At 43.4% G+C, this 24,717-nt stretch overlaps 1 protein-coding gene across 5 annotated transcripts in view; it reads left to right on the forward strand.

The window, feature by feature from the left end:
• obscnb (obscurin, cytoskeletal calmodulin and titin-interacting RhoGEF b) overlaps nucleotides 1-24,717 on the forward strand; it is a 109,143-nt gene that overhangs the window by 43,694 nt on the left and 40,732 nt on the right. For all 5 annotated transcript variants that reach the window (XM_082973449.1, XM_082973450.1, XM_082973453.1 and 2 more), the window contains 11 exons: nucleotides 105-374; nucleotides 597-866; nucleotides 1,061-1,327; nucleotides 6,439-6,705; nucleotides 6,869-7,135; nucleotides 7,710-7,976; nucleotides 8,448-8,714; nucleotides 10,626-10,892; nucleotides 11,364-11,630; nucleotides 13,542-13,808; nucleotides 14,280-14,546. In XM_082973449.1, coding sequence (XP_082829575.1) covers nucleotides 105-374; nucleotides 597-866; nucleotides 1,061-1,327; nucleotides 6,439-6,705; nucleotides 6,869-7,135; nucleotides 7,710-7,976; nucleotides 8,448-8,714; nucleotides 10,626-10,892; nucleotides 11,364-11,630; nucleotides 13,542-13,808; nucleotides 14,280-14,546 — 2,943 coding nt within the window. The remainder of the gene's footprint in view (nucleotides 1-104; nucleotides 375-596; nucleotides 867-1,060; nucleotides 1,328-6,438; nucleotides 6,706-6,868; nucleotides 7,136-7,709; nucleotides 7,977-8,447; nucleotides 8,715-10,625; nucleotides 10,893-11,363; nucleotides 11,631-13,541; nucleotides 13,809-14,279; nucleotides 14,547-24,717) is intronic.

Genomic DNA, 24,717 nt, shown 5'->3' on the forward strand with positions numbered 1-24,717 from the left:
GACAAAGCTGCATAACTTGCAAACAAATTACTATAGTGTGCTGAAGCAGCAATTGTGTCCTCATGTCTATGAAACAAAAACTCCTCTCTCTACCCTTTATGTAGACCTGAGCATAGGTATCACCAAGCAGTTGAAGTCCGTGGAGGCGATGGAGGGAGAGACATGTAGCTTTCAGTGTATTCTGTCACGGGAAAGCACTGACGAGTGTTCCTGGACCTTGAATGGCCAGACCGTGGCTAACGGAGGACGCTTCCAGGTCTCCAGTACAGGTCGCAAGTACATGCTGGTTATCAAGGATGTGATGCCAGCCGATGCTGGTGAGGTGGTCTTCAACATCAAGAACCTGAACTCCAAGACTACCTTAGCTGTTGAAGGTCAGACATCTTTACCAGTTGAGGTTCTAATGTCAATCTGCATGGGTTTTAGCATTCATGGTTTTGAGACTTTGATCAACTGATCCCTGAGGTTATCGCAAAGTTGGGTATGTAGACCATTGAGAGAAAATATATCACATTTCTGAGATTGTTTGTTGCATGTAATTGAAAGGAAATAGAGCCATCCTCAGAATTAAAACAAATAATTGAAATTTGTTCCAGGCAAAGCTAAATCTGTATCACGGGAGCTGCAGAGCATTAGTGTAGTCTCAGGGGAGGATGCTGTGTTCTCCTGTGAGGTCACAGAGACCAGGGCCACTGTCCAGTGGGCCAAAGATGGGAAGGACATCAGGAAGAGTGAGAAGTATGAGATCAGTAAAGAGGAGAGGGTCATGAAGTTGACCGTCCACAGTGTCACTGTTCAGGACTCTGGGGAATATAGTTGTGAGGTTATCGGAGGGGCCACTACCAAGGCCAAGCTGGAGATCAAAGGTAAGTCTGACAAGCTCCCTTAACAGACACCTTCAATTGTTTAACGGTTGTTGGTTACTGGATATTCATGTATCATTGACCATGAACTACCACTTTTAAACTGTGACTGCTTTTTAATGTTAAATAAATTTAAAAAATCCTCTCCTACCTCAATGCTCTCTGCTGTGCTCCTACCTGGATGTACCTTTTCTCAGAGCCAGTCCACAAGTTTACCAAGGAGCTTAAGGACAGCGAGGTGGAGGAGAAGGGCTCAGTGACCCTGCAGTGTGAGACAGCCCAGCCTGCCTCCAAGGCCACCTGGTCCAAGGGAGGCGTGGAGCTGATGTCCGGGGGACGCTATGAGATGAGTCAGAAGGAGACCATCCTCACCCTCACTATCAAACAGCTGGAGGAGAAAGACGGCGGCACTTACACCTGTGACGTGGGCACTGCCACGATGACGGCGAAGGTGACAGTCAAAGGTAAGACCTTGGTCTATATACAGTATAGATCTTTTCTTTATAATGCTTTCAATTACTATGAGATCACCAAACAATTTATGGTGAATTGATATTACCTTTGACTGAAATTGTTGTATGGTTTTGCAAATTCCTACCGTATGTTAATAACTTTTTTTAATGTAGTAATTACAGACACTGAAAATGAAAGATTTGCTGACATGCTGACTGCAGTGCATAGCAGGGCACAGAGCTTTGAATTAATGTTGAGAATTTAGATGCTTCTTCAAAAATGTTTTGTGAGCGATTAGGTTGTCTCCGTCAACTTTTATTGATCGGTACTTGAATAATACTCGGGGTTATATGAGCAATAGTTTGTTTTTGGTATCTTGGAGCTGACATTTTAACATCTAGTAAGATTGACTCTCCTGCTTGTCTTCTTGAACAGACAACATTCATACGATGCAACTGTATTGACTGAGCATTATTCAGGTCCCTTTGTTTTGCCTTACTATATGCTGAATGTTTTAACATTTGGGAGATCATTCCTTCCTACTGTCGAATCCCATTCTGGTTGGTGGACAAGACACACGTTATGCTCAGAACAGCATGTGCCCTTGTCTCTGCTTTTCGTCATGGTCTAAGATCTGTTTCATCCAGGTCAGACAGTGTTCATAGTGGAGCCACCCCAGGATGTTGAGTGTTTCAAGGGGGACCTGTCCTATCTGGTGCAGTGGTATCTAGACCAAATCCCTCTGCAGCCCACCCCCCTCAATGAGATCCAGGTATCTGAGGGGGGTTTCTACTCTCTCACCGTGGGCGAGCTGACACCTATGGACTCAGGCACCGTCTATGTGGTGATTGGGGATAAGAGAGTGTACGCTTCGCTAATGGTCAAAGGTAACTCCCATGGCCGGGGCCATGGTTCGAATTATACGGAGGCTAGAGGGGGCTGGGCACTCTCATAACAATCCTGCCCCCCCCCCCCCCCGTCCTATCTAGCAGATCTATAGCTTTAGTAGATACCTGAGATGGAAGTGCATCACTGCATTTTCCCTCTTTAGTTTTTCTGAAATTGAAATGATACTTGCTTGACTTTTAACGTTCATCTAGCCTCGTTGTTGCAGTGTGCATTGTCAAATGCACAATTTATGCAATATCATAAGTGACCACGGCTGGTGTCCTCGACGCCTGTGGCACCATTCATACCATCACATCTCAGTCAACCATTCCGTAATGATCTTTGATGCTTTTGTTCATCATTCTCTCATCCTCAGAGTAAAGAGAGAAAGATTAGATATTGAAGGATGCATACTTTATGTACAGCGGGATCCCTGATTCTTAGATGTCCAGTTTATTAGCTCACCAGATTTCATCTATACTTTTCGTAGCCGTCTATTTACCTCCACAAACCGATGCTGGCACGAAGACCGCACTCAACGAGCTGTATAAGGCCATAAGCAAACAAGAAAATGCTCATCCACATGCAGCGCTCGTGGTGGCCGGGGACTTTATTGCAGGCAAACTTAAATCCGTTTTACCTCATTTCTACCAGCATGTCACAGGTGCAACCAGAGGAAAAAAAACTCTAGACCACCTTTAATCCACACATAGAGGCGCATGCAAAGCTCTCCCTCGCCCTCCATTTGGCAAATCTGACCATAATTCTGTCCTCCTGATTCCTGCTTACAAGCAAAAAGTAAAGCAGGAAGTACCAGTGACTCACTCAATACTGAAATGGTCAGATGTTGCGGATGCTACGCTACAGGACTGTTTTGCTAGCACAGACTGGAATATGTTCCGGGATTCATCCAATGGCATTGAGGCATATACCAACTCAGTCACTGGCTTCATCAATAACAGGCTGACTACACCGCTCGCGTTCGCATGCACGAGCATTGCAAAATAAATGTAGAAATATATATTATTCAATTATTGCACCCACACTGCTCGCGCGCGCCAACGAGCGTCTCCGTTGCCAAGTGCTAAAATATAAGTCAGTTCTATTTCTGATGCAGATCGCACTGCAAGTCCTGCCTCTCCCATCTCATTGGTTTATAGAAGCAGGTACCCACGTGCCATCTCCTCATTGGTTATACCCACGTGGGTGACTGAAGATGAACAAGGTCAGTGGCGGTAATGCACCTAATTTATGAAAGTTGCCAATCGCAATATAAAGTCAAGAGATGAAAAAGCCTGAAAGGATGGCAGAAATGATTCGGTTGACCGATTTATGTGTGGATTAATTGGTGGAGTAGAGGACCTTGTGCATTTCAGGTAAAATAGCAATTCAATGTTTATATCCCAGGACAAATTAGCTAGCAACAGCAAGCTAGCTAAATGGGACAAATTAGCTAGCAAGTGCAAGTTAGCTAGCTAAATTGCCATAAATGTTTAATGCTTTTTGACCTGTCCCCAAATTAATATAATTGGTTCAGAGTTTGTTTTGATATTTTAACCTGCGTGTCGTGATCGTGTTTGGTGTGGGGGACAAAATACATTTATGCACGATGGCACATGATGGCGCACGTGCGCAGCCGGTTTGGGTTCCGTGTAAATGCATCGACAACGTCGTCCCCACAGTGACCATATGTACATATCCCAACCAGAAGCCATGGATTACAGGCAACATCCGTACCGAGCTAAAGGCTAGAGCTGCCGCTTTCAACAAGTGGGACACTAATCCGGATACTTATAAGAAATCCCGCTATGCCCTCAGACAAACCATCAAACAGGCAAAGTGTCAAAACAGGACAAAGAATGAATCATACTACACTGGCTCTGACGCTTGTCGGATGTGGCAGGGCTTGCAAACTATTACGGACTACAAAACTGCCAGAGTGACACAAGCCTACCAGACGGGCTAAATGCCTTTTGTGCTCGCTTCGAAGACAAGCAACACTGAAGCATGAATGAGGGCACCAGCTGTTTCAGATGACTGTGTGATCACACTCTCCATAACTGATGTGAGCAAGACCTTTAAACAGATCAACATTCACAAGGTCACGGGGCCAGACGGATTACCAGGATGTGTACTCAGAGCATGTGCGGACCAATTGGCAAGTGCCTTCACTGACATTTTCAATCTCTTCCTGACCGAGTCTGTAATACCTACGTTTCAAGCAGACCACCATAGTCCGTGTGCCCAAGAAAGTGAAGGTAACCTGCCTAAATGACTACTGTCCCGTAGCACTCACGTCGGTAGCCATGAAGTGCTTTGAAATGCTGGTCATGGCTCAAATCAACACCATCATCCCGGAAACCCTAGACCCACTCCAATTTGCATATCGCCTCAACAGATCCACAGATTACTCAATCTCAATCGCACTCCACACTGCCCTTTCCCACCTGGACAAAAGGAACACCTATGTGAGAATGCTGTTCATTGACTACAGCTCAGCATTCAACATGCCCTCAAAGCTCATCACTAAGCTAAGGGCCCTGGGACTAAACACCTCCCTCTGCAACTGGATCCTGGACTTCCTGACGGGCCGCCCCAGGTGGTAAGGGTAGGCAACAACACATCTGCCACACTGAACCTCAACAAGGGGGCTCCTCAGGGGTGCGTGCTTAGTCACCTCCTGTACTCCCTGTTCACCCAAGACTGAGTGGCCAAGGACGACTCCAACACCATCATTAAGTTTCATGACAACACAACGGTGGTAGGCCTGATCACCTTCATATGGAGAAGGTCAGAGACCTGACAGTGTGGTGCTAGGAAAACAACGGAGATGATCATGGACTACAGGAAAAGGAGGGCCGAACAGGCTCCCTTTCACATCGACATGGTTGTAGTGGAGCGAGTCGAGAGTTTTAAGTTCCTTGGTGTCCTCATCACCAACAAACTATCATGGTCAAAACACAACAAGAAAGTTGTGAAGAGGGCACGACCATGCCTTTTCCCCCTCAGGAGACTGAAAAGATTTGGCATAGGTCCCCAGATCCTCAAAAAGTTCTCCAGCTGCACCATTGAGTGCATCCTGACCGGTTGCATCACCGCCTAGTATGGCAACTGCCGTAAGGCACTACAGAGGGTAGTGCTACCAGTCCAGTACATCACTGGGGTGAAGCTTCCTGCCATCCAGGACCTATATACTAGGCGGTGTCAGAGGAAGGCCCATAAAATTGTCAAAGACTCCAGTCACCAAAGTCATAGAGTGTTCTCTCTGCTACCACACTGCAAGTGGTACCGGAGCACCAAGGCTAGGTCCAAAAGGCTCCTTAACACCTTTTACCCCCAAGCCATAAGACCGCAGTTCAATTAATCAAATGCCCCCCCACCCCCCCTTTGTTTTTACACTGCTGCTACTCACTGTTTATTATCTTATTATCACTTTACCCCTACCTTCATGTTCAAATTTCCTCGACTAACCTGTACACCTGCACATTGACTCGGTACCGGTACCCCCTGTATATAGTCTCGTTATTGTTATTTTATTGTTACTTTTTATTTAATTTTTTACTTTCGTTTATTTAATAAATATTTTCTTAACTCTATTTCTTGAACTGCATTGTTGGTTAAAGGCTTGCAAGTAAGCATTTCACAGTAAGGTCTACACCTGTTGTATTCGGGGCAAATAAAATTTGATTTGAAGTCACTGCTCAAAGAAAACAAATCTGTGTTAGCATGTAGGCTCGGTTTTACATCCAAGGTAATGAGTATGCTTCTATTGTGTCCTGGAAAATACTGCAGGGTCATAAACTAAGAAATGATTCCTATCTGGAAACTGTTCTGATTATTGTTAATGATGCCTCAATGCAAAGGTATGTTGCATAAGTTCTGCCAAAACCTCCAAAAATGCCTGTCTCTGTATGCTGCTGATCCTTTTGTGTACTTTGGAAGGATTTCATTTTGTTTTGTGGTTGTGTTCAGCTGTGAAGGCCATGTTTATTGCATGTACTGGTTTGATTACCATCTTCGTTTAACAAGTCGTCTGTTTCATTGACCAACCCAATCATTGGAATCATATTTAGGTTCCAAAGGACAGCGTGAAAATATCTGGATCACTGTCATCATCCATTACCCAATGTTCTCTACCATTTTGCTTCTGTTCCACTTCCATCACAACTGAGGATTTTAAAGAGAATGTTTTGCCTACTTGTTAATGAATTTGGGCCCGTTCGTCTTTTTCTAGCCTTGCCTGCCAGCTTTAAACAAAAGCTGAAGAACCAGCAGGCCAAGGAAGGGGAGAGTGTCACTCTCTGCTCTGTGTTATCCAAACCTGGGGTCAATGTTCAGTGGAAGAAAGGCACTGAGCATCTCAAAGCTGGAGACAAATATGAGCTGAAACAAAAAGATGCCTCCTGCGAGCTTCAGATAAAGCATCTGAATGTTGAAGACAGTGGAGAGTACTCCTGTGAATGTGGGGACCAGAAGACCACAGCGACTATAAACGTCCATGGTATGGATACATAGTCTTGATCAATGGGAATGTTGGGAAGTTTGAGTTTACAGGGGCTCAGTCAGTCAAAAATGATATTTGTAATGTTATGTGTTGGTAGAATTATTTTGTTTTGTTATTGTAAATACAGTATAATTGCATATTTAATCCAATGGTTTGTCAGCGTTACCTGTGACATTCAAACACAAGCTGGAGAGCCAGGAGGCTGAGGAGGGGGGCAGTGTTACCCTGCACTGTGAGTTCTCTAAACCTGGAGTCCCTGTGGAATGGAGGAAGGGAACACAGGTGCTGAAGTCTGGAGAAAAGTACCAGATGAAGCAGAAAGAATCTGTGAGTGAACTCCTGATCAGCAAAGTAGTACCAGAGGACAGTGGAGACTACAGCTGTGTGTGTGGAGACCAGAAGACTACAGCCAGTCTCAAGATTAAGGGTAGGAGGCAGATTGGTGTCATTGAATAGCGACTGTATGTTCCGCTGAAGTTGTTCTGTACTGTCTTTTTCACTGCCGTTATCAAGTTTCAAGTGTAATTCAGTAGATTCTTTTCAAGAAGTTGGTTTGGTATAACGGCTTTGATTGTGTTGAGTAGTTGTCATCATGGCTTTGTTTAATTTTGTATGTTTTATGATTCAGTGTCAGCAGCAAGTTCTGCAATGCCTGAAAACCCAGTGCTTAAGCTTAGAAGTATTCCCAGCCATTTTTCTCTGTCTCTGTGTGTTATCTGTCTCTGTGTGTTATCTGTCTCCGTGTGTTATCTGTCTCAGTCCAGTTGATCTTTGTGCCTTTGTAGTCTTGTGTGTCTTCATTGTGGTGATCATGTTGTTAGTCTTTGTTAGTGATCATTCTGTCTCTGTTTCTGTGTTTCGGTTCATTATTCAAGTATCTGCTTTTTAAACTGTGCCATTCTCATGGTTTTAGAGGATGCACTCATGTCTGATTGCCTCGTATCATTGGTTAGGCATATTGTTTTTCAATGTATTTTATATGGTTTATTTTGAATCCCCAGCCCAACCTGTTACATTCAAACAAAAGCTAGGGAGCCAGGAGGCTGAGGAGGGGGACAATGTTACCCTGCACTGTGAGCTCTCTAAACCTGGAGTCCCTGTGGAATGGAGGAAGGGAACACAGGTGCTGAAGTCTGGAGAAAAGTACCAGCTGAAGCAGAAAGAATCTGTGAGTGAACTCCTGATCAGCAAAGTAGTACCAGAGGACAGTGGAGACTACAGCTGTGTGTGTGGAGACCAGAAGACTACAGCCAGTCTCAAGATTAAGGGTAGGAGGAAGACATGTTAACTATTTATCATACTCTATATGCAAAGCTGTTGTGCTTTCATCCCCGCGACGCCCTGTTACTGGTATGCAATGTTTGAAATGGAAGTTCAGTGTTTTGTCAAGCAGAATGTTATTTTTCTTTTTTTTAACATATGGGTGTCCAGCAATTGTTGATTATGATGTTCATTTATTGGTTGACTTTGGCATGTTTTAGGAAATGTTATTTGTGTCTTTTTGTTTGTATCTTTGTGTCTGTGGGTAGTCTGTTTCAGTGTTGTCTGTGTGTTTTTGTCTATATTGGTTTGAGTCATGGTGTTACAGATTGGTTGTTTCTATAATTTGTTGGTATTTGTATTGCTTTGTTCCTTGCTCCTTTGTGGGTGTTCCATTGACTATGCTACGGTGATTTTAGTTGTTCGTTTTTTAAAATAGTTTAATTCAAAACTAACCACCTAATGGTTCGTTTCCACAGCCCAACTAGTGACCTTCAAACACAAGCTGGAGAGCCAGGAGGCTGAGGAGGGGGACAATGTTACCCTGCACTGTGAGCTCTCTAAACCTGGAGTCCCTGTGGAATGGAGGAAGGGAACACAGGTGCTGAAGTCTGGAGAAAAGTACCAGATGAAGCAGAAAGAATCTGTGAGTGAACTCCTGATCAGCAAAGTGCTACCAGAGGACAGTGGAGACTACAGCTGTGTGTGTGGAGACCAGAAGACTACAGCCAGTCTCAATATTAAGGGTAGGAGGCAGATTGGTGTCATTGAATGGCCACTGTATGTTCCGCTGAAGTTGTTCTGTACTGTCTTTTTCACTGCCGTTATCAAGTTTCAAGTGTGATTCAGTAGATTATTTTCAAGAAGTTGGTTTGTTATAACGGCTTTGATTGTGTTGAGTAGTTGTCATCATGGCTTAAGGATCGGCATTCCGTCAACGGGACAGTTGTAAATCATGCAGCACGTTATGTCAAGATCGCAGATTTTAGAGAAACAACAGATGTCGGTACATATAATTATTTTATATCGGCTGAAAGCTTAAATTTTTGTTAATATAACTGCACTGTCCAATTTACAGTAGCTATTACTGCGGAAAAAAATGCCATGCTATTGTTTGAGGAGAGCTCCTAACAAAAAAAAACAGTTTTCACCGCAATAGGTTTGATACATTCACCTCTGAAGGTGAAATGTGTACTTACATTCGGAAATCTTGCTCTGATTTATCATCCAAAGGGTCCCAGAGATAACATGAAGTGTCATTTTGTTAGATAAAATCCTTTTTCATATCCTAAAAAGGTCCATATAGCATGCACGATCGATTTTGTTTTTCCACTCGTTCAATTTGCAAAGAAAGAAATCTGTGTAAATCTTACCCTAAACTTTGGTTTAACGAGTCAAATCACGTTCGTATCTATTCCGCTGAGAGCCTAGAAGGTAACAAGACTTCACTATATCATTAGGGGTGTAGTATATCCTATAGAACACCATATATGGTCAGAGAGCGATGCCCTCATGGCACGCCGATGACGTGGGCGGTCATCACTTGAACGACTGTATCTTTGTCAAATAATCACCAATCGGGGTCAAACAAAGCTAGATAGATAGCCAATGAGCTGGGCTTTACGGGAGTATCCAGAAACCATGTATATCTTGTCAAATGTAGCTTTTAACCTTGTACGACAACATGCTTTTTCATTTTGGACCAAAATTATAAGGATATTCAGAGATATGAAGTTATGAAAACTGGTTGTTTTGCAAATGTTGAACTTATAATATGGCTACAAATACTTGGAAAGCTAAATCAAAGTCCAAGTATATAGATTTGACGATTTTCTTGCAGAAAATTGTAATATGAATGCGAATGTCTCCTTCATGATTTGCCCAAATGTTCCTGGGGACTTCACACTAAAAGTCTTGTAGTTCACTCATACTTCAAGTTATCCATCTGTAACTTTTCACATACACTGCTGTCATCTTATGGACACTATCGGGATTACAACCAGAGTGATGGCTAGAACTTTGACCTTTCTCTTGCATTTCAAAGATGGTGGTAGAAAAAGACTGGTTAGTTTTTTCTTTGTATTTTCTTCTACCAGATCTATTGTGTTATATTCTCCTACATTCAATTCACATTTCCGCAAACTTCAAAGTGTTCCCTTTCAAATGGTACCAAGATAATGCATATCCTTGCTTCAGGGTCTGAGCTACAGCCAGTTAGATTTGGCTATGTCATTTAGGCGAAAATTGAAAAAAAGGGGGCTATCCCTGAGATAAATGTTGTATATTTTATGATTCAGTGTCAGCAGCAAGTTCTGCAAGTTCTGCAATGCCAGTGCTTAAGCTTAGAAGTATTCCCAGCCATTTTCCTCTAACTGTCTCTGTGTGTTATCTGTCTCTGTGTGTTATCTGTCTCTGTCCAGTTGATCTTTGTGCCTTTGTAGTCTTGTGTGTCTTCATTGTGCTGATCATGTTGTTAGTCTTTGTTAGTGATCATTCTGTCTCTGTTTCTGTGTTTCGGTTCATTATTCAAGTATCTGCTTTTTAAACTGTGCCATTCTCATGATTTTAGAGGATGCACTCATGTCTGATTGCCTCGTATCATTGGTTAGGCATATTGTTTTTCAATGTATTTTATATGGTTTATTTTGAATCCCCAGCCCAACCTGTTACATTCAAACAAAAGCTAGGGAGCCAGGAGGCTGAGGAGGGGGACAATGTTACCCTGCACTGTGAGCTCTCTAAACCTGGAGTCCCTGTGGAATGGAGGAAGGGAACACAGGTGCTGAAGTCTGGAGAAAAGTACCAGCTGAAGCAGAAAGAATCTGTGAGTGAACTCCTGATCAGCAAACTAGTACCAGAGGACAGTGGAGACTACAGCTGTGTGTGTGGAGACCAGAAGACTACAGCCAGTCTCAAGATTAAGGGTAGGAGGAAGACATGTTAACTATTTATCATACTCTATATGCAAAGCTGTTGTGCTTTCATCCCCGCGACGCCCTGTTACTGGTATGCAATGTTTGAAATGGAAGTTCAGTGTTTTGTCAAGCAGAATGTATTTTTTTTTTTTTTTAACATATGGGTGTCCAGCAATTGTTGATTATGATGTTCATTTATTGGTTGACTTTGGCATGTTTTAGGAAATGTTATTTGTGTCTTTTTGTTTGTATCTTTGTGTCTGTGGGTAGTCTGTTTCAGTGTTGTCTGTGTGTTTTTGTCTATATTGGTTTGAGTCATGGTGTTACAGATTGGTTGTTTCTATAATTTGTTGGTATTTGTATTGCTTTGTTCCTTGCTCCTTTGTGGGTGTTCCATTGACTATGCTACGGTGATTTTAGTTGTTCGTTTTTTAAAATAGTTTAATTCAAAACTAACCACCTAATGGTTCGTTTCCACAGCCCAACTAGTGACCTTCAAACACAAGCTGGAGAGCCAGGAGGCTGAGGAGGGGGACAATGTTACCCTGCACTGTGAGCTCTCTAAACCTGGAGTCCCTGTGGAATGGAGGAAGGGAACACAGGTGCTGAAGTCTGGAGAAAAGTACCAGATGAAGCAGAAAGAATCTGTGAGTGAACTCCTGATCAGCAAAGTGCTACCAGAGGACAGTGGAGACTACAGCTGTGTGTGTGGAGACCAGAAGACTACAGCCAGTCTCAATATTAAGGGTAGGAGGCAGATTGGTGTCATTGAATGGCCACTGTATGTTCCGCTGAAGTTGTTCTGTACTGTCTTTTTCACTGCCGTTATCAAGTTTCAAGTGTGATTCAGTAGATTATTTTCAAGAAGTTGGTTTGTTATAACGGCTTTGATTGTGTTGAGTAGTTGTCATCATGGCTTAAGGATCAGCATTCCGTCAACGGGACAGTTGTAAATCATGCAGCACGTTATGTCAAGATCGCAGATTTTAGAGAAACAACAGATGTCGGTACATATAATTATTTTATATCGGCTGAAAGCTTAAATTTTTGTTAATATAACTGCACTGTCCAATTTACAGTAGCTATTACTGCGGAAAAAAATGCCATGCTATTGTTTGAGGAGAGCTCCTAACAAAAAAAAACAGTTTTCACCGCAATAGGTTTGATACATTCACCTCTGAAGGTGAAATGTGTACTTACATTCGGAAATCTTGCTCTGATTTATCATCCAAAGGGTCCCAGAGATAACATGAAGTGTCATTTTGTTAGATAAAATCCTTTTTCATATCCTAAAAAGGTCCATATAGCATGCACGATCGATTTTGTTTTTCCACTCGTTCAATTTGCAAAGAAAGAAATCTGTGTAAATCTTACCCTAAACTTTGGTTTAACGAGTCAAATCACGTTCGTATCTATTCCGCTGAGAGCCTAGAAGGTAACAAGACTTCACTATATCATTAGGGGTGTAGTATATCCTATAGAACACCATATATGGTCAGAGAGCGATGCCCTCATGGCACGCCGATGACGTGGGCGGTCATCACTTGAACGACTGTATCTTTGTCAAATAATCACCAATCGGGGTCAAACAAAGCTAGATAGATAGCCAATGAGCTGGGCTTTACGGGAGTATCCAGAAACCATGTATATCTTGTCAAATGTAGCTTTTAACCTTGTACGACAACATGCCTTTTCATTTTGGACCAAAATTATAAGGATATTCAGAGATATGAAGTTATGAAAACTGGTTGTTTTGCAAATGTTGAACTTATAATATGGCTACAAATACTTGGAAAGCTAAATCAAAGTCCAAGTATGTAGATTTGACGATTTTCTTGCAGAAAATTGTAATATGAATGCGAATGTCTCCTTCATGATTTGCCCAAATGTTCCTGGGGACTTCACACTAAAAGTCTTGTAGTTCACTCATACTTCAAGTTATCCATCTGTAACTTTTCACATACACTGCTGTCATCTTGTGGACACTATCGGGATTACAACCAGAGTGATGGCTAGAACTTTGACCTTTCTCTTGCATTTCAAAGATGGTGGTAGAAAAAGACTGGTTAGTTTTTTCTTTGTATTTTCTTCTACCAGATCTATTGTGTTATATTCTCCTACATTCAATTCACATTTCCGCAAACTTCAAAGTGTTCCCTTTCAAATGGTACCAAGATAATGCATATCCTTGCTTCAGGGTCTGAGCTACAGCCAGTTAGATTTGGCTATGTCATTTAGGCGAAAATTGAAAAAAAGGGGGCTATCCCTGAGATAAATGTTGTATATTTTATGATTCAGTGTCAGCAGCAAGTTCTGCAAGTTCTGCAATGCCAGTGCTTAAGCTTAGAAGTATTCCCAGCCATTTTCCTCTAACTGTCTCTGTGTGTTATCTGTCTCTGTGTGTTATCTGTCTCTGTCCAGTTGATCTTTGTGCCTTTGTAGTCTTGTGTGTCTTCATTGTGCTGATCATGTTGTTAGTCTTTGTTAGTGATCATTCTGTCTCTGTTTCTGTGTTTCGGTTCATTATTCAAGTATCTGCTTTTTAAACTGTGCCATTCTCATGATTTTAGAGGATGCACTCATGTCTGATTGCCTCGTATCATTGGTTAGGCATATTGTTTTTCAATGTATTTTATATGGTTTATTTTGAATCCCCAGCCCAACCTGTTACATTCAAACAAAAGCTAGGGAGCCAGGAGGCTGAGGAGGGGGACAATGTTACCCTGCACTGTGAGCTCTCTAAACCTGGAGTCCCTGTGGAATGGAGGAAGGGAACACAGGTGCTGAAGTCTGGAGAAAAGTACCAGCTGAAGCAGAAAGAATCTGTGAGTGAACTCCTGATCAGCAAACTAGTACCAGAGGACAGTGGAGACTACAGCTGTGTGTGTGGAGACCAGAAGACTACAGCCAGTCTCAAGATTAAGGGTAGGAGGAAGACATGTTAACTATTTATCATACTCTATATGCAAAGCTGTTGTGCTTTCATCCCCGCGACGCCCTGTTACTGGTATGCAATGTTTGAAATGGAAGTTCAGTGTTTTGTCAAGCAGAATGTATTTTTTTTTTTTTTTAACATATGGGTGTCCAGCAATTGTTGATTATGATGTTCATTTATTGGTTGACTTTGGCATGTTTTAGGAAATGTTATTTGTGTCTTTTTGTTTGTATCTTTGTGTCTGTGGGTAGTCTGTTTCAGTGTTGTCTGTGTGTTTTTGTCTATATTGGTTTGAGTCATGGTGTTACAGATTGGTTGTTTCTATAATTTGTTTGTATTTGTATTGCTTTGTTCCTTGCTCCTTTGTGGGTGTTCCATTGACTATGCTACGGTGATTTTAGTTGTTCGTTTTTTTAAATAGTTTAATTCAAAACTAACCACCTAATGGTTCGGTTCCACAGCCCAACTAGTGACCTTCAAACACAAACTGGAGAGCCAGGAGGCTGAGGAGGGGGACAATGTTACCCTGCACTGTGAGCTCTCTAAACCTGGAGTCCCTGTGGAATGGAGGAAGGGAACACAGGTGCTGAAGTCTGGAGAAAAGTACCAGATGAAGCAGAAAGAATCTGTGAGTGAACTCCTGATCAGCAAAGTGCTACCAGAGGACAGTGGAGACTACAGCTGTGTGTGTGGAGACCAGAAGACTACAGCCAGTCTCAAGATTAAGGGTAAGAGAAAATTGATACATTCAGAAGTGCCTTTGTCACTTAATACATTTTAATTGAATATCACAAAAATGTTCTTATGTTCACAGTTGTAACCTTTGTTGTACTGTATTGAATGTTGTCTTCAAATTCATTATTTGTTTCTGTTTGTTTCTGTCATTTTATATGTGTTTTGAAATGGAGGAATGGTGAAGGCAAATAACGTTTTACTAAAATAAGGACAAATATTCAGGAAATTGCTACATATCACCTTGATGCATTTGAACGACAGTTGGGTTGGACTTCATATTTGAACTCCGATGACATTATTTGCCATTCATTTATTGAGCAAGTGACATTGTTGAGTACAAACACTGTTATCTCTATGTATTCTTCCTCATGGTCAATTCATATGGGATGATATATGGGTCAACTTGAATCCCATCATATTTTTATTTATTTATTTATTTTCACCTTTATTTAACCAGGTAGGCAAGTTGAGAACAAGTTCTAATTTACAATTGCGACCTGGCCAAGATAAAGCAAAGCAGTTCGACACATACAATAACACAGAGTTACACATGGAGTAAAACAAACATACAGTCAATAATAGTAGTAGAAAGATAAGTCTATATACAATGTGAGCAAATGAGGTGAGATAAGGGAGGTAAAGGCAAAAAAAGGCCACGGTGGCAAAGTAAATACAATATAGCAAGTAAAACACTGGAATGGTAGATTTGTAGTGGAAGAAAGTCCAAAGTAGAAATATAAATATTGAGGTGCAAAGGAGCAAAATAAATAAATAAATACAGTAGGGGAAGAGGTAGTTGTTAGGGCTAAATTATAGATGGGCTATGTACAGGTGCAGTGATCTGTGAGCTGCTCTGACAGCTGGTGCTTAAAGCTAGTGAGGGAGATAAGTGTTTCCAGTTTCAGAGATTTTTGTAGTTCGTTCCAGTCATTGGCAGCAGAGAACTGGAAGGAGAGACGGCCAAAGGAGGATATTGTGAAAAGCTTTCCACCATCGTAGCCCTAAAGGGTGAATGTTACGCCAGCTGTGTTCTTAGTAGACTTTCAGTTATATTGTTTGCCTTGCCATTCAAAGTTGGATGTTTTATCATAGCTGTGAAGCCCCCAGCTACCCCAATTTCCCCCAAACAAGAGCCTCCAAAGCAGGATACCAAACTGGAAAAAGGTAGGGAGGGGAGTGGACATGGAGAACGGTTTGGTTGTCTGCTTTCACTTGCCATATGTGCAGTTTGCCTTGCTGCTTGGTCCTGATGATGATGTTGATAGTCTTCGACGTCCTTTTACAGTGAGTGCATATGTCACTATGCTGCAGGTTTCTTGTGGTTTGTTTGTGCCACTGTTTGTTGAGCTAAAAAAAAGGAAATAAGATGGGCATCTTTTTTAAATTTGGATCAGTGTCGTAAGCTGCTCTCTGTGTTCTGTTTGCAGTCAATCCACATGTTCTTGAGTCTTTGCTCCGTTACTTCCGCTGTTCACAGTTTTAAAGAAATCTCTTTATTTAAGACTTGTGTGGTTCGTCCTTTGTTGCCAGTTGGTTCGGTATATCCCTCTGTTGGCTGTTTTTCTGTTACGGTCGATCTTGTCATCAAAGGTTTGGTTATGAGGTTTTGTATTCGAAGTTCAATGTTTTAATCGCAGCTCTGAAGCCTTCAGCTCTTCCAGTAACTCCCAAACAAGAGGAGCCACAGAAGGAGGAGGCCAAAAGGGAAGAAGGTAGGGAAGGACAAGGAGATCACGTTTGGTGTACTGCTTGGCCCTCTGTCTTCATGGTATGTCTGTAAGTGTTTTGTTGCTGTTAGTTTGTGCCGCTGTTGAATATTTTACTGTATGAGGGAAGATTTCTTCTCCTGCTTTATTTGTTGTACATACTCTGGATGACTACATACTCTGGATGTCGAATGATCTGAGGCGTTCTCTCTGTAGAGCTTTTTATCTGTAAGTTAATGTCAGGCTATGTGCCAGGTGTCAAGTCGTGTGGGCATTACTATATTCTTTATGGTTGCTCATTGTATGCTCCAGCCATGTTGTCTGATGGTTTTCAGTTACTTTATTTGTTGCGCATATTCTGGATACCGACTAGTTTGAATCATCTGAGTTACAGGTGTAATTTTATATTTCTCGTGTTTCTGGAGACAGGTATCTGAGGTATCTCTCAGATACCTCATCTCTACAGATTGTGCTCCGTCTCCTCTGTCAATCAAGGGCGTAGGGCGGTACTATTATAGTAATTTGCTTCTGATTAGCCAGATGTAGTTTGTTTTATCTGTCAAGAATAAACCCTTAACCAGGTTATAACTGAGCCTTAGAAACAGATATATACTACAGATAGTGTTTATTGCTGGGGTCCATCTTTCTATGTTTTAGTGTGTATGTAAACCTTGTCTGTTCACAATGTCACTTTAGCTTAGTGGCCTGTCCTTGTTTTGGAGTCTCTGAAATGTTTCAACCCCCAGCTCCTCCAGCCACTTCCAAACAACAGGAAACCAAAGAGCCCCAGAAGGCAACCGCAGAAAAGAAAACTGCAGTAGAAGCCCATGGTAGGACGAGATGAGATATGCTCTCTGTTGAGATCATTCTGGAGTTTAGCTATAGAATATTGAGTTATTACGGTGTTTTGTCGTAGCATTGAAGACTACTGTTCCTGCTGCCCCCAAACCAGAACCCCAGAAGGAGACAGTTGAAAATACAAATATTTCTGGTTACTTGTTGAAGAATGTTTCGTTTTTTAAATTTTTATTTCACCTTTAGGTAGGCTAGTTGAGAACAAGTTATCATTTGCAACTGCTGCCTGGCCAAGATAAAGCAAAGCAGTTCGACACATACAACAACACAGAGTTTCACATGGAATAAACAAACATACAATCAATAATACAGTAGAAGAATCGATATGCTTTCATGTGCAAATGAGGTAGGATAAGAGAGGTAAGGCAATAAATAGCCCATGGTGGCAAAGTAATTACAATATAGCAATTAAACACTGGAAGGTGGTGCAGAAGATGAATGTGCAAGTAGAGATACTGGGGTGCAAAGGAGCAAGATAAATAAATAAATACAGTATGGGGATGAGGTAGATTGGATGGGCTATTTACAGATGAGCTATGTACAGGTGCAGTGATCTGTGAGCTGCTCTGACAGCTGGTGCTTAAAGCTAGTGAGGGAGGTAAGAGTCTCCAGCTTCAGAGATTTTTGCAGTTCATTCCAGTCATTGGCAGCAGAGAACTGGAAGGAGAGGCGGCCAAAGGAAGAATTGGCTTTGGGGGTGACCAGTGAGATATACCTGCTGGAGAGCGTGCTATGGGTGGGTGCTGCTATGGTGACCAGTGAGCTGAGATAAGGTGGGGCTTTACATAGCAAAGACTTGTAGATGACCTGGAGCCAGTGGGTTTGGCGACGAGTATGAAGCGAGGGCCAGCCAACGAGAGCATACAGGTCGCAGTGGTGGGTAGTATATGGGGCTTTGGTGACAAACCGGATGTCACTGTGATAGACTGCATCCAATTTGCTGAGTAGAGTGTTGGAGGCTATTTTGTAAATAGTTATTATGGTGTTTTGTAATAGTCTCTAAGCCTGCGGCCCTATTGCTCCTGCCACGCCCAAAACGGAGCCTCAGAAGGAGACAGTAGAGAAGAAGTCCATGGTAGAAGCCTCTGGTAGAAAAAGATGAGCTACACTATTTATGCAAAAGTATGTGGACACGCCTTCAAATTAGTGGATTTGGCTATTTCAGCCACACCCGTTTCTGACAGGTGTATAAAATTGAGCACACAGCCATGCAATCTCCATAGACAAACCTTAGCAGTAGAATGACCTTACTGAAGAGCTCAGTGACTTTCAACGTGGCACAGTCATAGGATGCCACCTTTCCAACAAGTTAGTTTGTCAGATTTCTGCCCTGCTAGAGCTGCCGGGGTCAACTGTAAGGGCTGTTATTGTGAAGTGGAAACATCTAGGAGCAACAACGACTCAGCTGCGATGTGGTACAGTAGGCCACACAAGCTCACAGAACGGGACCACCGAGTGCTGAACAACACTCACTTCCGAGTTCCAAACTGCCTTTGGAAGCAATGTCAGCACCAGAACTGTTAGTCGGGAGCTTCATGAAATGGGTTTCCATGGCCGAGCAGGGCTCTTTTTCATGGTTCGGGCTAGGCCCCTTAGTTCCAGTGAAGGGAAATCTTAACACTACAACATACAATGACATTCTAGACGATTCTGTGCTTCCAACTTTGTGGCAACAGTTTGGGGAAGGCCATTTCCTGTTTCAGCATGACAATGCCCCCATGCACAAAGCGAGGTGCATACAGAAATGGTTTGTCGAGATCGGTATGGAAGAACTTGACTGGCCTCATAGAGCCCTGACATCAACCCCATTGAACACCTTTGGGTTGAATTGGAAAGCCGACTGCGAGCCAGGCCTAATCGCCCAACATCAGTGCCCGACCTCAGTATCGCTCTTGTGGCTGAACGGAAGCAAGTCCCCGCAGCAATGTTCCAACATCTGGTGGAAAGTCTTCCCAGAAGAGTGGAGGCTGTTATAGCAGCAGAGGGGGAACCAACTCCATATTAATGCCCATGAGTTTGGAATGAGATGTTCGATGAGCAGGTTTCCACATATTTTTTATCATGTGGTGTATCTCTTGTCCGTTGAGCTCATACCTTTTTTTCTAGCGGGTAAATGTTGTAGTCACATGAACTGCTGCTCTTTTGTCAATCTGTTCAAGTGAACATTTGTGGCTTTAGCATTGTGTGGCTCATTTTTTGCTGGTCTTTTGCTGAATTCTCTTAGCCTGCTGCTCCTACCACCGCTAAACCGGAACCCCAGAAGGAGGAGACTGTACAAAAAAGACAGATCTATTGCCTGTTGAACTCATAATCTACCTGTGCATTGTGTTGCAGTCACATAGGATCTGGTGCTCTTAGGCCAATCTTTTCAGGCAAACTTAATAAGCTGTTTTATCATTGTGGCTCATTTTCTAGGTCTCTGCTTAATTTTGTGGTCTTGTCCAGGTGTTGAAGTTAAGTTAAGGCTACCTCCCGAATTCGCTACATTGGTGCCCGAAGTGGGATGGCACCCCTGAGACCATTGGAGAGGTGTGTACACGTGAGGGACTTGGTATAGAGAAGCGTGGGGACACACTCTCCCAAAGGAAGGGGGTAATGTAGCGACCTCAAAGGATATATACTTTTTTTTTTAAATGTATGTCTCTGAGCGATGTTCTATCGATTCCCAGGGTCATTTCATGTTTTCATGTGTATCTGAGCTATTGCCGTTCAAGCAGGTAGAAATTCGACCAGTATGACGTAGCATTACAATAAAGCTGCTTTCACCACACTGGAAGTTAATAGAAATATGACTTTGAGATCACGAAAACGTCTATCATACATGTTAGATTTCAAAACTAGCCAATGTCATAATGCGGGAGGTTATCTTCTCTCGAATGAGCCATTGATCATATTTCTCTGATATTCCTACCTCGAGGGATGTAATTTAACAGATGGTCCACCATATTTCTCCTACAGTATTTGTCTGCCTCTTCAGTCCAGAGTTCATGGTGTCATTGCATGGCCGTTGTAAATGTCAGGCTCCACTCTGTGCGACATATCAACCTGCTGGTTGAACATGGTGAGATTGTAGACTCCTAAATTGATATTGCAGTTTTAGGCGATTTTACAACTAGCTACTTCACATGCTGATATTTACTTTGGTATTATTGTGTGTAGCTACAGTTGCTTGCTAGCTAGCTTACTAGCTTGCTAGCTAGCCAGACAGCCCATAAAGAGAGCATTGCATTGTGGGTTGTATAGTCGACTTGAGCTGCAACAGATTTCCACAATGATTTTCACATCTTGCTATTATAACGACAAAATAAAACAATGGTTCACAAAAACAAATATCTCACATATTACTGTTATTTAACATTGTAAAATGAAGGAATTTGTGGTTTTGGGTGGATTTGTCCTTTAACCCAACACCTAGCGACACCCTCAAGGAGTTTGACCTCTTGGCGTAACGGTTAAGGTATAGGTTTGACGGGCGCTGGACCTGAGTTCGAGTCGAGGCTACCCCCAAATTCACTACAGTATGTAGGGGAATGTGGGGTAAGTTGAGCCAAAGGGTTAAGTTAAGCCACCCTTTTTTTTCATGATGCTTGTATCTAAACCAAAGTAAATCATTTTAAGATTGTTCTATATATCAGTTGGGGTCTCTATAAGCTTCAATATGAGGTCTTAAACCTAACATGGAAGTGGATCCTTGTAGCTGTGTGGGCTAATATAGTCAAAATGTTTGCCTTAGGTTAAGTTGAGCCATTGGTTGAGCCTATGGCAAGTTGAGCAAATTGAAGTGTTTTATTCCCAGGATCAATACAAGGCATTATCGCTGGGATATGAGGTAACAACAGGGCTTGGCCTATTTTAAAAGTGTTTTTAAAAAATGAGTGTTTGTTAGGTGTTAAGCCTGTGTTAAAACGTGCCATGGATCATCACTGGAGGCTTCGGGCCGTGGATCATCACTGGATGCTTCGGGCCATGGACCGTCTCAAGAGGTTCCGGACTGTGGACCATCTCAAGAGGTTCCGGACTGTGGACCGTCTCTGGAGGTTCCGGACTGTGGACCGCCCCGGAGTTTCCGGACTGTGAAAAGTCGCCGGAAGCTCCGGACTGTGAACTGTCGCCGGAAGCTGTGGACTGGGAACTGTCGCCGGAAGCTGTGGACTGGGAACTGTCGCCGGAAGCTCTGGACTGGGAAGGCGCACTGGAGGCCTGGTGCGTGGAGCCGGGACAAGTGGCACCAGACTGCTGACACGCACCTCAGGGCGAGTGCGGGGAGCAGGCACAGGACGTACCTGACTGGGGACACGCACTTCAGGAAGAGTACGAGGAGCAGGCACAGGACGTACTGGGCTGTGGAGGCGCACTGGAGACCTGGTGCGTAGAACCGGTGCAGGATATACTGGACCATGGAGGCGCACTGAAGGTCTGGAGCGTAGAGCTGGCACAACCCGTCCTGGCTGGATACTCATTTTAGCCTGGCAAGTGCGGGGCGCTGGCACAGGACGCACTGGGCTGTGAAGGCGCACTGGCGACAGTGCGTAGAGCTGGTGCAGGATATCCTGGACCGAGGAGGCGCACTGGATACCAGGAGCGCTGAGCCGGCACAACCCGTCCTGGCTGAATGCTCACTTTCGCACGGCAAGTGCGAGGAGCTGACACAGAAGGCACCGGGCTGTGGATGCGCACTGGAGACACATTGCGTATCTCCTCAAAACATGGTGCCTGACTGGTCCCACGCTCCTCACAGCGACTGTCTTGCTCCAGACACCAATGCATCCACTCTACCTCATCACCTCCCTCAACTATCTCACAATACTCCTCGCTCAGTCTATCCCAATATTCCTCCTCGCTCCCAGATTTGCCCCTCGGCTTCGCCGACCAACCCGTTTCCCCCCCCCAAAAAATGTTTGGGGCTGCCTCTCAGGCTTCCGTCGTGGTCGTGAGCTTCAGAGTCGCCGTTGATCCTCCTTCGCTGCCTCCGCCTGCTTCCAGGGCAGGGTCTTGTCCCCTGCCATAACCTCCTCCCATGTCCATGATTTCCTCCACTCCCTTTTCTCCCGGGCCCAGGATCCCTGCTCCTCCTGGCCATGCTGCTTGGTCCTTTGGTGGTGGGATCTTCTGTTACGTTCATTGATGGAAGGATCGAACCAAGGTGCAGCGTGGTAGGCGTACATTTTAAATGTATTAAATGAACACCGAAACAAAACAAAATACAAACAAAAACGTAACGTACAGTAGGGCATACAGCACAGTACCAAAAACAAGATCCCACAAACTAAGGTGGGAAAAAAGGCTGCCTAAGTATGATCCTCAATCAGAGACAACGATAGACAGCTGCCTCTGATTGGGAACCATACCCGGCCAACAAAGAAATAGAAAAACTAGAATGCCCACCCAAATCACACCCTGACCTAACCAAAAGAGAAATGAAAAGGCTCTCTAAGGTCAGGGCGTGACATACAGGGAATACCAGTCCTGAGTTGAAGTGCAGGGCGACGAGGTAATTGAGGTAGCTATGTACATACTGTATACTGTAGGTAGGGGAAAAGTGGGGTAACTAGGCAACAGGATAGATTTTGCTTTGTTGTCTATTGTTGACCTTGCAGGAGTGTACTTGTTGTAGATTCTTTGTAGTTTGATTATGATATTCCAATGGAATTCTGCATACAAAATATCAAATTTAGTCAGAGACCAGGATTCTTCATGCAGTGCTGTACACAAATCATCTTGGTTATGTGTAAACCCATAGTTAAAATCTCACTTTCAAGGTGGTTGTGGTGGGTCACACACCAAATCCTTTTTACAGCTGCTGGTCTGGACGGATGGACACCAAGCAAAGGAGAGTGCATATATAAATGGTCCTTGAAAGTGTTTACCATACATAGAGACATCGTTCCATTGGGAACATCTTCACCATATGGTTTAGCAATATCTCTTTTTGAGGCATTGTAAGAGTGAATGCAGTCTGCAGATACTTTTTTAACCCTTTAATTTCTCAGCTCTTCCAGTCATATTCAAACAAGATCTGCGGAGTCAGGAGGTTGAAGAGGGGGGCAGTGTTACCCTGCATTGTGAGCTCTCTAAACCTGGGGTCCCTGTGGAATGGGGGAAGGGAACACAGGTCCTGCAGTCTGGAGAAAAGTACCAGATGAAGCAGAAAGATTGCAGTGTGGAACTCCAAGTCTGTGATTTGAAACCTGAAGACACAGGAACCTACCACTGCAGGACTGGAGACACCGAGAGCTCAGCATACCTGAAAGTCAATGGTAGGATGATGAAGACCTTTTCACTGCTGCCCCATTCTTCACTAGCACAACACTTAAACTGGAGCACCACATGTATTAACAGAAACGCAATAAACAGTTAGTCAAAGTTATGTAACAAAACAGTTACCTTGGAATAATGCCTACCATTTTTTGTTAAAGCTTTTTGGATCTGTAGACTTATAATTAATCTTTTGGGATTTTTATTTGTCAGCTCCGCCAGTCATTTTCACTAAAGAGCTGCAGAGCCAACAGGCTGAAGAGGGGGGCAGTGTTACCCTGCACTGTGAGCTTTCTAAACCTGGGCTCCCTGTGGAATGGAGGAAGGGGGAGGTGGGTCTTTGCCCCTGTGCCAAGTATGAAATCATCCAGGAAGGGCACAGAGCTAGGCTAGTCATCCAAAACTTAGACCCAGAAGACTCAGGCAGCTACACCTGTGACAGTGGTGACCGGAAAACCACAGCACACCTTGCTGTGAAGGGTAGGCTGAGAAAAAAAGTATTCTGTTTTAGCAGTTGTGCTGTTGTGAAACCATATTCCCTCGTGTATTAATTGTGATTTGGGGGCATAATTCTGCTCTCAAAACGTTTCACTATCTCACCTCTCCCAACCTCTACCGTTCCTACCTAGCCCTGCCCGTTTACTTCAAAACTCGACTACAGAATCTAGAGTGGGATGCAGGTGAGATCGCCATCCTCCGCTGTGAGATCACCAAGCCTGGGGCCAGCGTTGTCTGGAGCCGGGGCGACAGGGTCCTGGAATCTAACAACAAGTATCAGCTGAAACAGGAAGGGGCCATTGTGAAGCTTATCATCTATAGCCTACAAGGGGCTGACTCTGGGGAGTATATCTGTGACACAGGTTACCAGAAGACCTCCTCCATGCTCACTGTACAGGGTAGGGAACAAGATGAAAGTCTGCTATTGTCTTCTGCCATTCTTCTCAATCATTCTCTCTCTACACACCTCTTGAATCATGGCACTTATCTTCTAATTCACTCTATCCCAATCAACCACTTTCCATCCTGAGAGATTCCCACAAGACTAATGTCACGCTAGGCTTTAGAGGACGAAAGGCCTTAAAGGGCAAGGAATTAAAGCTTGGTGATCTTCATACTTTTCTTCAGTCACTTAAAACTTCCTATGTCCTTCATATCCTTCACGCATCTTCCTCTACACTTCTACCGTCATAACCATTCCACTTGAGCGCTCTGTTGTTAGGGGCAATGGTCTGTCTCACACTTCCATTTCATCTGTTTTCTGTGTTGACAGGAGCAACCTTGTGTCTTTTTCACAACCGTACTCTTAACAGTTGTCTCTGTACTGTAACTGTACTGAGTGTACATGGTA

This window comes from Salmo salar, chromosome 03 (genome assembly GCF_965601325.2).
Source record: "Salmo salar chromosome 03, fSalSal1, whole genome shotgun sequence".
Taxonomy (NCBI): domain Eukaryota; kingdom Metazoa; phylum Chordata; class Actinopteri; order Salmoniformes; family Salmonidae; genus Salmo; species Salmo salar.